Source organism: Arvicola amphibius, chromosome 9 (assembly GCF_903992535.2).
Source record: "Arvicola amphibius chromosome 9, mArvAmp1.2, whole genome shotgun sequence".
Classification (NCBI taxonomy): domain Eukaryota; kingdom Metazoa; phylum Chordata; class Mammalia; order Rodentia; family Cricetidae; genus Arvicola; species Arvicola amphibius.
The window spans coordinates 118,772,054-118,784,280 of record NC_052055.2 but is presented as its reverse complement, the minus strand read 5'-3'; the positions used below and the strand labels follow the sequence as shown (position 1 = coordinate 118,784,280).

The 12,227-nt window shown below is 50.7% G+C and overlaps 1 protein-coding gene across 2 annotated transcripts in view; it reads left to right on the top strand.

Annotated features, from left to right (window-relative positions):
• Slc37a1 (solute carrier family 37 member 1) overlaps positions 1–7,636 on the top strand; it is a 49,713-nt gene extending 42,077 nt beyond the window's left edge. For both annotated transcript variants that reach the window (XM_038342398.1, XM_038342397.1), the window contains exons 18-20: positions 4,206–4,303; positions 6,187–6,251; positions 6,680–7,636. In XM_038342398.1, the coding sequence (XP_038198326.1) occupies positions 4,206–4,303; positions 6,187–6,251; positions 6,680–6,695 (179 nt within the window). In that variant the 3' untranslated portion in view covers positions 6,696–7,636. The remainder of the gene's footprint in view (positions 1–4,205; positions 4,304–6,186; positions 6,252–6,679) is intronic.
• The last annotated feature ends 4,591 nt before the right edge of the window (positions 7,637–12,227 follow it).

Here is a 12,227-nt window from a genome sequence, read left to right as displayed (position 1 = left end):
ACCAGCCCAAGTCACAGGAACCTCATATCTGTTTTGTACCCCCCATTGCTTCTTCCAGGGCTTCTTCCTGTGAGAGTTTGGTGAGGCATGGGGGAGGTCACTGTTGTCAACAAAGCCAGGCTTCAGCTTAACTGGCCACCAAGGTCAGACTCAGCTAGTCCTTGGCATGGGTTCCTTCATTTTTCTGGATCTGGAGATGATACAGGTGTCTCGGGTGACATGTGTGGTCACTCGTCTGATGCCTTTCAGGGCCCCTCTTGACCCCTGCAGCGAGCATGTCTGGGACATGGGGGAGGGTGGGCTGGGTTGCTGTGCCTTGGTGATGGGTCTCAGAAGCAGCACAACCCTTCCTGTGAGGAGTGGTCCACCATTCTCCCAGTTCACCCAGCCCAAGAGAGACTTCACACAACTTTAGATACACGCCTGCCCCCAAGTCTCCCCTCCTCACTCTGTCCCACAGAGTCTGCTATTCCCAGGACACCATGCTTAAAGCTAACATGGAGCCCTGTCAACAGCCTGGGCACTACAATAAAGCAGAGGATCAGAGGAGAAAGAAAAATCAGGAAGGAGGTGGAAAATCCACTTCTCTCTTGATGTTCGCCTCAAATACTAGGCTAAGGGGAGAGAGGCTGCCTGAGCGAAGAGGTGAACCTCGCTGCCACATGCTGGGTTGTGGAGGAGGAATGCACCGTGTTCAAAATAGAAGGGCAGCAGGCCAGTCAATGAGCCTTCTCCACCCTCCACACCGTGCGCTGCCTCCCTCAAAGCCCGTGCCCGCCCGGGTTTTCTACGGCGTTGCCACTGAAATCCAACTGGCTGAACTCCTGGACCCCAGCCCCCATGCTTCCCTGATTGCTCAAGAGCACAGGGACTCCAGTAGCCAGTCACCATGGAAACAGCATGAACACTGGTCCTCCACTGAGTCCCAGCTTTGTGTCTCTTGTACACGCTCCCCGCAAGACGAAGCAAGAGTAGGCTCGAGGGATGGCATGCCACTTTAGCAGAAGCGTTACATGGGGAAGTGTTTGCCCCGAGTGCTTGTCAATTGTTCACGCCCATTAGTCAGTGCTGGTATAGGCAGTCACAGCTTAACCAATCCCAAACCAGCCAGCACCTTCTTCCATGCTGGGAGTGCTTTATGGCTCACGTGTGTGCAGGGTCCATAGTGACACCACAGTGGGACCAAAGGCTATCCTCATGACCTGTGTGTGCAGAACAGTTACATAGAGTCATGGGTATTTTCAAGCTCTTATTTTATCAAGTCATATGTAATGTAGCCCCAGGCGCTAGATAGTCCTAAGAGCTCTTATGACACAATGTGACAGGCCTGGCTCTGCCTGCCCAGCCCTCCCAGCTGCTGCTGGGCTCACTGTATACGTGAACTTCCTGCCCTTATTAGTCTAGACCCCATCTCATATCTGCTACCCGAGAAAACTAAACATGACTCTTCCCACACTCTCTGCCCTGGACTCTCCCCCGCTCCCCCATCACACTGGCTCTGCTAGGAAGACAGCCCTGTGGATCCTCAGACCTGGCATCCCTCTCCCTGACGTAACTGCCCCCGTTTGTTTCTTGTTTGTTTCTGTCCTGATTGTCCCTGCCCTGACGCTGCCACCTTCTCAATCCCTTTCTTACTGCCACGTTCAAACATCTAGCAGCCTGGTGACGGGCCACACAGCTGCCCACCAAGCCACATAGACTGCTTCCTCTCCGTCCCCCGCACTGCCTCCTCCTCCCTCTTACATCAGAGCCCTGTGGGCTAGATTCTTGGTCTCTGCTTTTCTATGGGTGAGACATCAGTAGCTTCCTGAGACTCCTGGAGCTAGCCAGGCTGTGGTGTTGGGGGTCCATCTTCACTTAACACCAGATCCCCTCCAGAACCCCAGTGTCTCTCAGGTTCCATCGCCGGCAGCAGACATCAGCTGTCACACTTTGCTCTCCACGCTGACCTGGCTTTCCTGCTCTGGGTCTTCAGGTTACCCTCTTACCCACCCTCCACCCACCATGCTGCCCCTGGCAGGCTTCCATGTAGAAGCAGATCCTGCATCTTGGGGGATGGGCACCGTTGTTTCTTTGCTGAGTTTGGCTACCATTTTCTATCTTGTTTTCTGCAAAACAGCAGTGAAACATCAGGTCTCCAGATTGTTCCTTGGTGCTTCTTTCTTCCTACGTTTGTCCTTCCTGCCTCTCTTGTTCCCTCTCTCAGGTGTCCTTGACTTTCTCTTTCAACCTTTGTGTTCTTATTTTAGCTGTCATATTTTCAACACTCGTTAATTTTTTTTTTTTTACAATGCCCTTTTAGTGCCGCAGACACTGTGTTAGGTGAAAATTCATTGCTGACAACTGATCTTCAGCTACAAAAATGAGAATTGTATAAGATTCCAGTTAGTTTTCCACGTGCACTCGGACAGTATTACCTGTGCCTGGGGATTTTCTTTTCTCTTTTGGGTGGGGCGGGGAGGGGTGGTGGTTCAAGACAGGATTTCTCTGTGCAACAGCTCTAGCTGTCCTGGAACCAGGCTGGCCTTGAACTCACAGAGATCCTCCTGCCTCTGTGAGCCACCACTGCCCAGATGGTTTAACTGGTTTTTCTGGTTTAACTGTCCCTGGGTTTCCTTCCTCACAATTTGGATGTGTTCGCATCTGGGTCTTCCTCAGCTATGGATCCTCTAAGCCCCTTTGTATCTTAGTAAGAATAAACCACTACACTAGTGTGAGCATGGAGTCCTTTCTCTTGGAGAGCACCCCCAGCTCTTCACAGATCAGCCTAGAATCTGCAGGAATCTTGCTGTCCATAAAGTGCTCAGTGCTGGTGTTCTTGCCATTGCTGGAGCATGGGTAACTGCTTGAAGGCTGATCTTTACACTGGGTTCCTGTTCTCCATACTCTTCCTAGTTAGTGCCTGCTGTCCCCAGAGGTTAAGATACTGCTCTTTTGTGGGATGCTACTGAGACACTGATGAGAAGGGACCTGGATTCTGAGGTAGTGGAGGGAACAGATGATGGCCCTTGCCTGCTGCAGCCGCTCCTCCGTGTCAGGTTCTTGGCCAGCCTAGCTGTGGGGAGAAGTCCCCAGGTTGTACCCATTGTTGTCTTTTAAAAACACAACAAAAATGTGTTCCTCTCATCTGCCCTCGACTTTGTGGACTTACAGTTTTTGAACTCTCAGCTGTGGTTCACTCCGTGGTCTTGGGGGAGTGCAGAGTAAACTCACATGAGCAGCTGGCGTTTGCCTGACCCTTTGCTGAGACGTGGAGAAAGTCTATCACATAGCCTCCCAGATCACAGAGTAATGTGTGTGCTCGCACACCCTAGACTAGCCAGTGTGGGTGAATCACCTCAGCTCTCAGATGCTACACTGTAGTCAGTAACCCAGAGGCCATCCCCCAAGCTCCTTAGCGCGCAGCTGCTGGACAAGCCCTCTTCATGTCAGATTCACCCACCCCCTGCGAGGGAAATACCAGACCCTGCAGCAAACATTCTTCTGCCGATGGCTTTTGTTTGTATAGCTTTCAAAGTTTATTTAACATAATTTTAGACTTGTAAAAAAAAAACCACAAATATAATGTAGAAAGAGTTCACAGGATCTGAGTTTTCTTTATCCCACACCTCATTTCACAGATGCATGCACACACATGCACTCACACAAACTTACACACATGCAAGTGCACACTTATACACACACACGCTTTGCACGCTGCCCTCTGCAAATAACTGGTCAGCAGCCCCCTCAAATACGGGAAGTTCCCTGACTTGTGATCAAAATCAGTTGGTTGACATCAGCAGGGTCTAAGTCCTGTGTTTCTGACACATTTATTCAGTGACATTTTCTGAGCGTGGGGGTGACTGCAGTTGTATGTTGGGTTCAGACTTCTTTACATAAGTCCATGTACTTATTGTTTGGTTTTGTTTCTTTGAGACAGGGTCTCTATGTAGTCCTAGCACCTACTATATAATCAGGCTAGCCTTGAACTCAAAGAAATCCTCCTGCCTCTTCCTCGCGAGTGCTGAGATTAAAGGCTTGTGCCACCACACTGAGTTCATTTATAACGATGGCATGTCGGACAGAGTGGATGTTTCAGACATCAATACCTACTTTTAGAATGGGTCTCAGAAGATGTTTATAGCTGTTGCTCCCTCCTCAGCACTGAGTCTGTTTACCCTTTCGTTAGCCTTCCTTAACCAGCATCTGTGTGCCTGTTTCAGGAGCAGCTTTGGGCCCCCTCCTGGCGGGGCTCATCTCCCCTTCCGGATGGAGCAACGTGTTCTACATGCTGATGTTTGCAGATGCCTGTGCCTTACTGGTGGGTCGCCTTGCTCCTAACCCATGCACCTTCAGTTAGCGCTGGAGCTGTGGGACAGACGCTAGCGGAGTGTCTTCCCGTGGACTCCTGCAGTCCCTAGCAATGTGCATCATGCTGCCTTCGCTGAGGACACATGGACTGAGGCTTTTCCTGTCTCCAGTGGTGGGAGTAAAGTCAGAAGCAGGTGGAACTGTTTTTTGTAGGCTGTTGAGAGTCAAAGGCGAGGTTCTGCCTGGCTCGTGACAGGTCACTGAGCCTCTCTGTGCTTGCAACATTCACATTTTAAAAGTTTTATTTATTATTGTATGTGTACATGCATATGCCTGAGTATACACATGTGCAGAGTATGTAAATGGGTGCAGAGGCCAGAAGAGGGCATCAGACCCCCTGAAGCTCAAGTTGCAGATGGTCGTGAGCCTCCTGATGTGGGTGCTTGGAACCAAACCCAGGTCCTCTGGGAGAGCAGCCAAGGCTCCTAACCACTGAACCTTCTCTCGAGCCCTCGTGCCCACATTTTAAAATGGTGGGATGATAGTGGCGACAGGCCTGTTGGGGTGCTAAAGTAGATGGTGAGCACTGAACACCTGTAACCCCAGCACTGCACACCTGTAACCCCAGCACTGTACACGTATAACCCAGCACTGCACACCTGTAACCCCAGCACTGCACACCTGTAACTCCAGCACTGTACACATATAACCCAGCACTGCACACCTGTAACCCCAGCACTGCACACCTGTAACTCCAGCACTGTACACGTATAACCCAGCACTGCACACCTGTAACCCCAGCACTGCACACCTGTAACCCCAGCACTGTACACGTATAACCCAGCACTGCACACCTGTAACCCCAGCACTGCACACCTGTAACTCCAGCACTGTACACGTAAAACCCAGCACTGCACACCTGTAACCCCAGCACTGCACACCTGTAACCCCAGCACTGTACACGTATAACCCAGTACTGCACACCTGTAACCCCAGCACTGCACACCTGTAACCCCAGCACTGTACACGTAAAACCCAGCACTGCACACCTGTAACCCCAGCACTGCACACCTGTAACTCCAGCACTGTACACGTAAAACCCAGCACTGCACACCTGTAACCCCAGCACTGCACACCTGTAGCCCCAGCACTGGAGAGGTAGAGGCAGTAGAATCAGAAGGTCAAGGTCATCCTTGGCTATATTAGACTGGGGATATGGCTTTCCTATGCACCCTGAACTCATGCCCAGCCCGGCACTGAAAACTGTTTAGAGTTTGGCTGCCTGAGAGGATTCCTCAAATTATACATATGCAAATAAATGCCCTAAAGCTCGGGTAGGCCCTTCCTCTTTCCAGTGGTTTTTTTGTTTTGTTTTGTTTGTTTTCCTTAAAATAAGCCAATTTTACCGCCTTCCCAGTCAGGGGCTGAGGGCTCAGGGACCTGAGCTCACATCCTCAGAGATGCTAGGGGACTACATTCCTGCTGCCTGGGTAGTGGAACAGTCAGGCTTGTGACTGTTAGTCTCCTGTTCTGCTCACACCACTCAGGCCCCCAGCGTCTTGGAGGCAGAAGCTGGGAGTGGGCAGTCCCCTTTCTGCTGGTCACTCACTGTCCCCTTCCTAGGCATCTCCCTTCATTTTCTGTCTTGTTTCCATTTGAGGCATCTTGTGGTTGGCTCGGTTTTGAAGTCTGTGCTACAATCCAGGTCTGAGGCAGCCTTCACCTCAGGCCAGATGGCAGCATGGTCTCTGCTCTGATGACAGTGTCTCCATGGGGCAGGAGCCTGTGGGTGCTTCAGAAGAACCATGCAGTCCAGCAAGCCTCAGAAGGCCACACCTGCCCTCTGCTTCTGTCTCATATGGTGACAATGTCTTTTCTCTGTTTTGGGTGTAGTTCCTGATCCGCCTCATACACAAGGAACTGAGTTGTCCCAGGACGACTGCAGGAATCCAGGCTCCGTAAGTCCACTGTGGCCTCTCTGGAGTTAAGGCAACTCCAGGCAGCCTGACAGGAAGGAAAGAGCTGACCCCTTGTCCCGGTTTGGGCCACATTGTCACTCTCCTTCCTTGTCTAATAAGTGCCGCTGTGTGGGTATGATTCCGTGAATGTCTCCTCAGACTCCCAGTGAGAGGACTGTGAGGAAATTGCCTTCTTGGTGGTGTTTGCTGAGCTGTGGCTTCCCAGCCAAGAGAGTTTCTCCAGCTACTGTTCTCCCTTCCTCCCCACTCCCTGCCACCAAGAAGCTGTGGGAAGGGCACATAGTTGGCCCACCAGACAGCAAGCATCTCAGGGAGGGCACAGGGCTGTCCCCACTTAGGGTCTGTGCATTTTGTGTGTGCTTGGCGTCTGCTGTGTGGCCCTCTGTCACCATATCCCTTGCATTTAGGCTGAAGGAACACTGACCTCAAGCCCTCTGGAGTGCCTGGACCCATCTTACACACACTGTCCTTGGAAAAGCTGAAATGAAGGATCCTGTCCTAAGAAGGAAAATCCGCCTTTGCACATGCCCCCTGGGGCGACTCACAAGCTACCTTGGGACTCGCTGGATAGATAGATGTCGAGCTCAGAATGACAGTGGGGAGCCTGCCTGGGCTGTGTCCCACTGCCTTAATGGGCCGAGGCCTAATGGCCCAGCCAGCCCCAGCCTGGCAGGTGCACGATGCCCGCTAACCACTGAACTCTAGCGCGCATGCTGACAGGCAGAACTGGGCTGCGGCTCCCAGGCAGCCCAACCCCTCTCAGGTACCTAGTGTAGAATGTTCTATAGCCTATGAGCCCAGGTCATCCTGCTCTCACGCTTCCCAAATGTGCAGGGTGAAAGGGTAGGACACGCCACAAATGTCCCATCCACGAACCAACAGCCGCAGAATAGCAGGAGAGCGCCCAGTCACGGATAGAAACTGAGATGGAGTCCCCCACCCCCAGCAGTCACAAAGACCCATGCTCAGAGCCAACCAGGAAACCACCGTTCCCATCAAGATGTAAACGACTGTGAAGCAATAAAGCCCCAACAAGACAGGGGCACTAGGAAGGCCAGTCCCAAAGCACCGACCGGCATGTGCTGCGGTCCCCTGCAGGATGGAGAGAGCAGAGGCTGGGGAGGGGACTTCACTGGGTACTAGGAGCAATGGGTCCCACCCAGCCATCCCTCTTACCCCAGACACCTGGGCTGTGTCTAGACCCACAGGGATTATTTATTTTAAATGTATAATGTGTTATATAGATTTTAAGAGATATAAATGGGATTTTGTTATTTATTAAGACAAACTATGATTGTTCTGTGGCCATTTGTCGTCTTGGTTATATGTATCTGGTCTTTGAAATAAATTTTTATTTAAATAAACCCAAGTATAACATAAATGATTATTTGCAGCCAAATCTCCATTCTGCTAACAAAAGCCTCTAGACAGTCTGCGTCGCTCCGGATTTCTTAGGACTGGAGACTGTATCAGTTGTTTTATGTGTTGCTGGGACACAATACCTGACAAAGGACACTTACAGAAAAGGAAGGATTCCTTTTGGCTCCTGTGGCAGGGAAGGCATGCCCGCAGGAGCTTGGGGCAGCTGGGCACATTGCATTGGCAGTCGGCAAGCATTTGGCTCATGCCCAGATGGCCTCTCCTTTATAGATAGTCTGGGATGGCAGACCATGAATTGGTGCTGCCCACATTTAAGTGGATATTCCTACTCCAGTTAACCCAACCTAGAATATTCTTCAGCGACATGCCCAGAGGCTCATGTCCTTGGTGACTCTAGAATCTGTCAGGTTGAAAATATTAACCATTACAAAGACATTTTTGCTGACTTTTGTGACAGGGGCTCCCTACCGGAGTGTACCCCCGCTCCACACAGAAAGCTGAGCCAGGACCCCAGTAAACACCAGCTCCAGATATTGGTAAGTTGTGGAATATAATGAATGTCCCATCACTTGTCCTTGACGGTGAAATCACACTTGGTGAGGGTGAGGGTCACACATCTGGACACTAAAAGAAGCACTTGGCCATTCAGTCCTCAGGACCTGCAGTGGCCCAAGTTCCCATGATGCATGTTCTCAGAGAGGGTTGGGTGCTATGCTTTAAGGCTGTTCTGCTGAGGTATCCATAGCAACAGGCCATGACACAAGGGCTAGGGTGGAGTACCCCCAAGTTCTGTAGAACAGCAGTTGGTGGAAGGCCTGACCCTGAGCTCCTCCGGAAACCCACTGCCATCTTTAGTTGTTATTATTGTTCGGGTTTTTGTTGGTTTATTTTCAATGTTATTTCCACATGTGTAATTTTTTTCCCGCAAATGAAATCCTACAAACATTGACTTGTCAGTTTCTTACACGCAGAGGTTGCCGGCCCTCCTAGTGATACAGGGAATATAGGGGTCCCCTTCGGGGTTAGTCTCATTAATAAAAAAACTTAAGGATGGACTCAAATGTTAGCACTTGGGTATTGTTATTGGAGTTTAAAGGGAAAGCCTCAAGGCACACAAGCTGTAGAACCTCAGCCCTTGCCCAGTGGAGAGAAGGGAAAAGCCATGCCTTAACCTAGCGTAAAGGGCAGACACATGGGGGGAGAGAAACATTAGAGAAAGACAAGGAAGCCCAAACTGTTGGGGAAATAGAGAACCCAGTGTTAGGAAAGCACTAGAAAAGAGATAGAAGAAAGGAAAAGGAAAAACAGGCAAACTGATCACAAACACAAGCACATACACACGCTGTGGTCTGTAAACTGTTGTATTGGGAGCAGGGACACACACACACACACACACACACACACACGGCTGTGGTCTGTAAGCTGCTGTCCTGGGGGCAGGAATTCCCAGAAGGAAAAGCTCAGTGTCTCATTAAGGACTAATTATTCTGCCCACCTCTTCAGCATGGCTTAAGGTGAACCTGCCGCCTTTGTAGGAATGGTCTTGAAGTCAAAATGACTGAACCAGCCCAGCCAGGATGCTCAGCTCCGCCCAGGTAGGAGGTTTTTGTGACCAGGAGCTTTTTTTTCTCTTCCAACACTGGCTTCCTTTCTGTCTCCTGGCAACTCTCTATTGCCCAAAGCTTCCCAGCTGGGACTGGAGCTTCTCTTGGTGCCCACCTCCTGTCTTCATGACGGCATTTGGTCCGGGTTGAACTTGCAGCTGTGTGCATCCTGTCACAGTCGCTGTGAGTTCGTATGTGCAGCTGCCCTGCTGTGAAATTTTTTCAACACAGGTTTCTCTGTATAACCCTGGCAATCCTGGAGCGCTCTCTCTCTCTCTCTCTCTCTCTCTCTCTCGCTCTCTCTCTCTCTCTCTCTCTCTCCCCCCCCTCCCCCCCCCTCTCTGTAGATAGACTAGACTTGAACTCAGAGATCCACCTGCCTCGGCCTCCTGAGTGCTGGGATTAAAGGCGTGTGCCATCACCACCACCTAGCTGAGAACTTTTTTAAATAAACAAACTCTTAAAAACCCACCGTTCTCTGCCTATGGAAGGTGCCTCTGAGGACTCCCATGGGGCAGTGGCAGTCCCATGGCTACCAGGCACTCAGTGTGGGAAGCCTCAAGGGGTGATGGTTCCACTCCTAGCTCAATGTACCAAAGCACTGGAAGAAAATCTTGCATGGCCCATGGGGAAAAGCTGTCCCACATTCCTTCGCCTCCAGGCTGAGCCCTGCAGATGGGTACCTTGAGAGACAGCCTGAAAACACATACACATCGCTGCTTTTCAGAGCGGTGTAGCAGGAACTCAATTCATGAATGAAGAAGACTTTGCCATGACTTTGAAGGGGAAAGTGTACGGTTTCAGTCTAAAAAAAATCGTCTTCTTTTCATCCAGCAGCGGCTGAGATCACTGGAATCTGAAAATAGCGGCTGAGACCCACGCTGCATTTACAGGGAAATGTGCTGGCCTGTGGCTCCCGCTCCATTCTGCAGACAGTCCCTGCAGGGTGGGACTGCAGGCAGACACAGGGAGCCAGGGAGCCCAGGCCAGGGAAAAAGAGCCATTTATCCACATCCCCTGGCCCCTGGCCCTGAGCCAAAGGTTCTCAGTGGGCTTTTCTCCAGTGAGCTTCGGATTGTCCACAGCAGGGACCAAAGCCAGCCCTCCAGGCACAGGCCCATAAAATCTAGTCAGAACAGAGCAGTGGATGTAGCCTAGCTGGCAGAGTGCTTGCCTAGCATCCATGAGGCCCTGGGTTTGACCCACAACCCCCCTTAAACAAGGTGGTACATACCTATAATCTCAGCGTTCTGGAGGTAGACAGAGGGTCAGAGAAGTTCAAGGTTATTCTGGGCTACAAAATGAATTCAAGGACAGCCTGGGCTATATGACAAAAAAAAAAAAGTCTAGGCAAAATAAGTTCCAAAAAATGAAAGCTTAGTGTCGTACCTGTGTATGTGTTTCTGTGTGTGTCTGTGGGCGTCTTTGTCTCTCTGTCTGTATGTCTCCATGTATGTGTGTTTGTGTGTGTGTGTGTGTATCTGTGTATGTGTTATGCATGTAGGGATTCCAGGGGTCTGAGCAGGTACAAGTATTTCCTACCCTGACCACATATCTCTCTGTGGGATGCCTACCCTCCATCCCTGGGTGACAAATAGTCAGTTGTTCTGGGACCCCCAGATGACACATTCGTGGTCTTATGAGGTAGACAGTAGTTGTCTTCCTGCAGCCTTTTTGTCCCAGACCCCTCCTCGCTGACTGGCATTCTGAGAGAAAGTGCATTCCAGTTGCTTTTCTCCTTACTCTAGCCAAAGCAATGTCAAGAAGGAAAGACTTACAAACCTGTCGTGGTAATGACGGCATGATGGCAGGATCCTGAGGATGCTCACATTGTCTACAGTTAGAAAGCAGAGAGGGATGAAGCTGGTATTCCAGCCTGTGGCCTGGTGGCCCCTGACGTAGGGTGGGCATTTCCTTCACAGTTAAACATTTGGAAACCCCCTTAAAGATACACACAGAGGTATATTTCTGCAGTGACTCACAATCCAGGCAAGTTGAGAGTCCAGATTAACTAACTAACACGGGGCAAGTGACAGGAATCCTTGGGGAAATGAACAGGACTACAGCCACGCCTGTCTCCTACTACCATGGTGACTACTGACACTGGAGAAGGTGACTGCTCATTAAGCTAGCCCAGAACACAGGATATGAAGCAGAACCCCTGGGACCTTTGCGGCAGGAGATCCGTGAGGAAAGGCAGCTCATTTAGTCCCACTGCCAGTCTGAGGGAGACTGCGATAGTACCTTCTTACTGCAACGTCATAATAGAAGGGGTGAGCGATCCCTCTTGAGCCCCCTTTGTTGGGGTCCTAATCTCACTCGTGAGGGCTCCTGAAGACACCCCCAACCGCATGGCTAACCGGTAACCCAGACTAGTGCACACAGTACTTCCTCAGTCACTCCATGCCGGTGACACGCCCCCTTCGTGGGCAGGAGCAGGATATTGACACGCAGCGTGGCTAGCTCTGGTTTTACCCTAGTTTTCGGACCGGCCACAGGACCATCATCAGTCTCCTCATCTGGAGGAGGGAGTCTCAGACTCAGGGAAAACTGCCCTTGACAGCTTCCCACACACAAGAATGCCTGTGGGTGTCTCAGTTCAGCGCAGCTCTAATGATTCCCTCACGGCACATAACTTTCCCAGCGCATCTTGGTACAATCTTGGATATTTTCCAAAAACGTTACCTCCTGGAAAACTTTTGCAAACAATACCGAACAACTTTAGTGGCTCCCCAGAGTGGGTTCCGGCCATATTTAAAAAACCTTTTTCTTTTTGGCTTTTTGAGACAGAGTTTCTCTGTGTTGCTCTGGCTATCCTGGAACTCACTCTGTAGATCATGCTGGCCTTAAACTCAGAAATCCGCCTGCCTCTGCCTCCTGAGTGCTGGAACTGAAAGTGTGCACCACCACTGCCCAGCTTGAAAACACTCTTGATGAAGAGCCTCTCCCTTCTCATTGTGGTGTGTCCAGG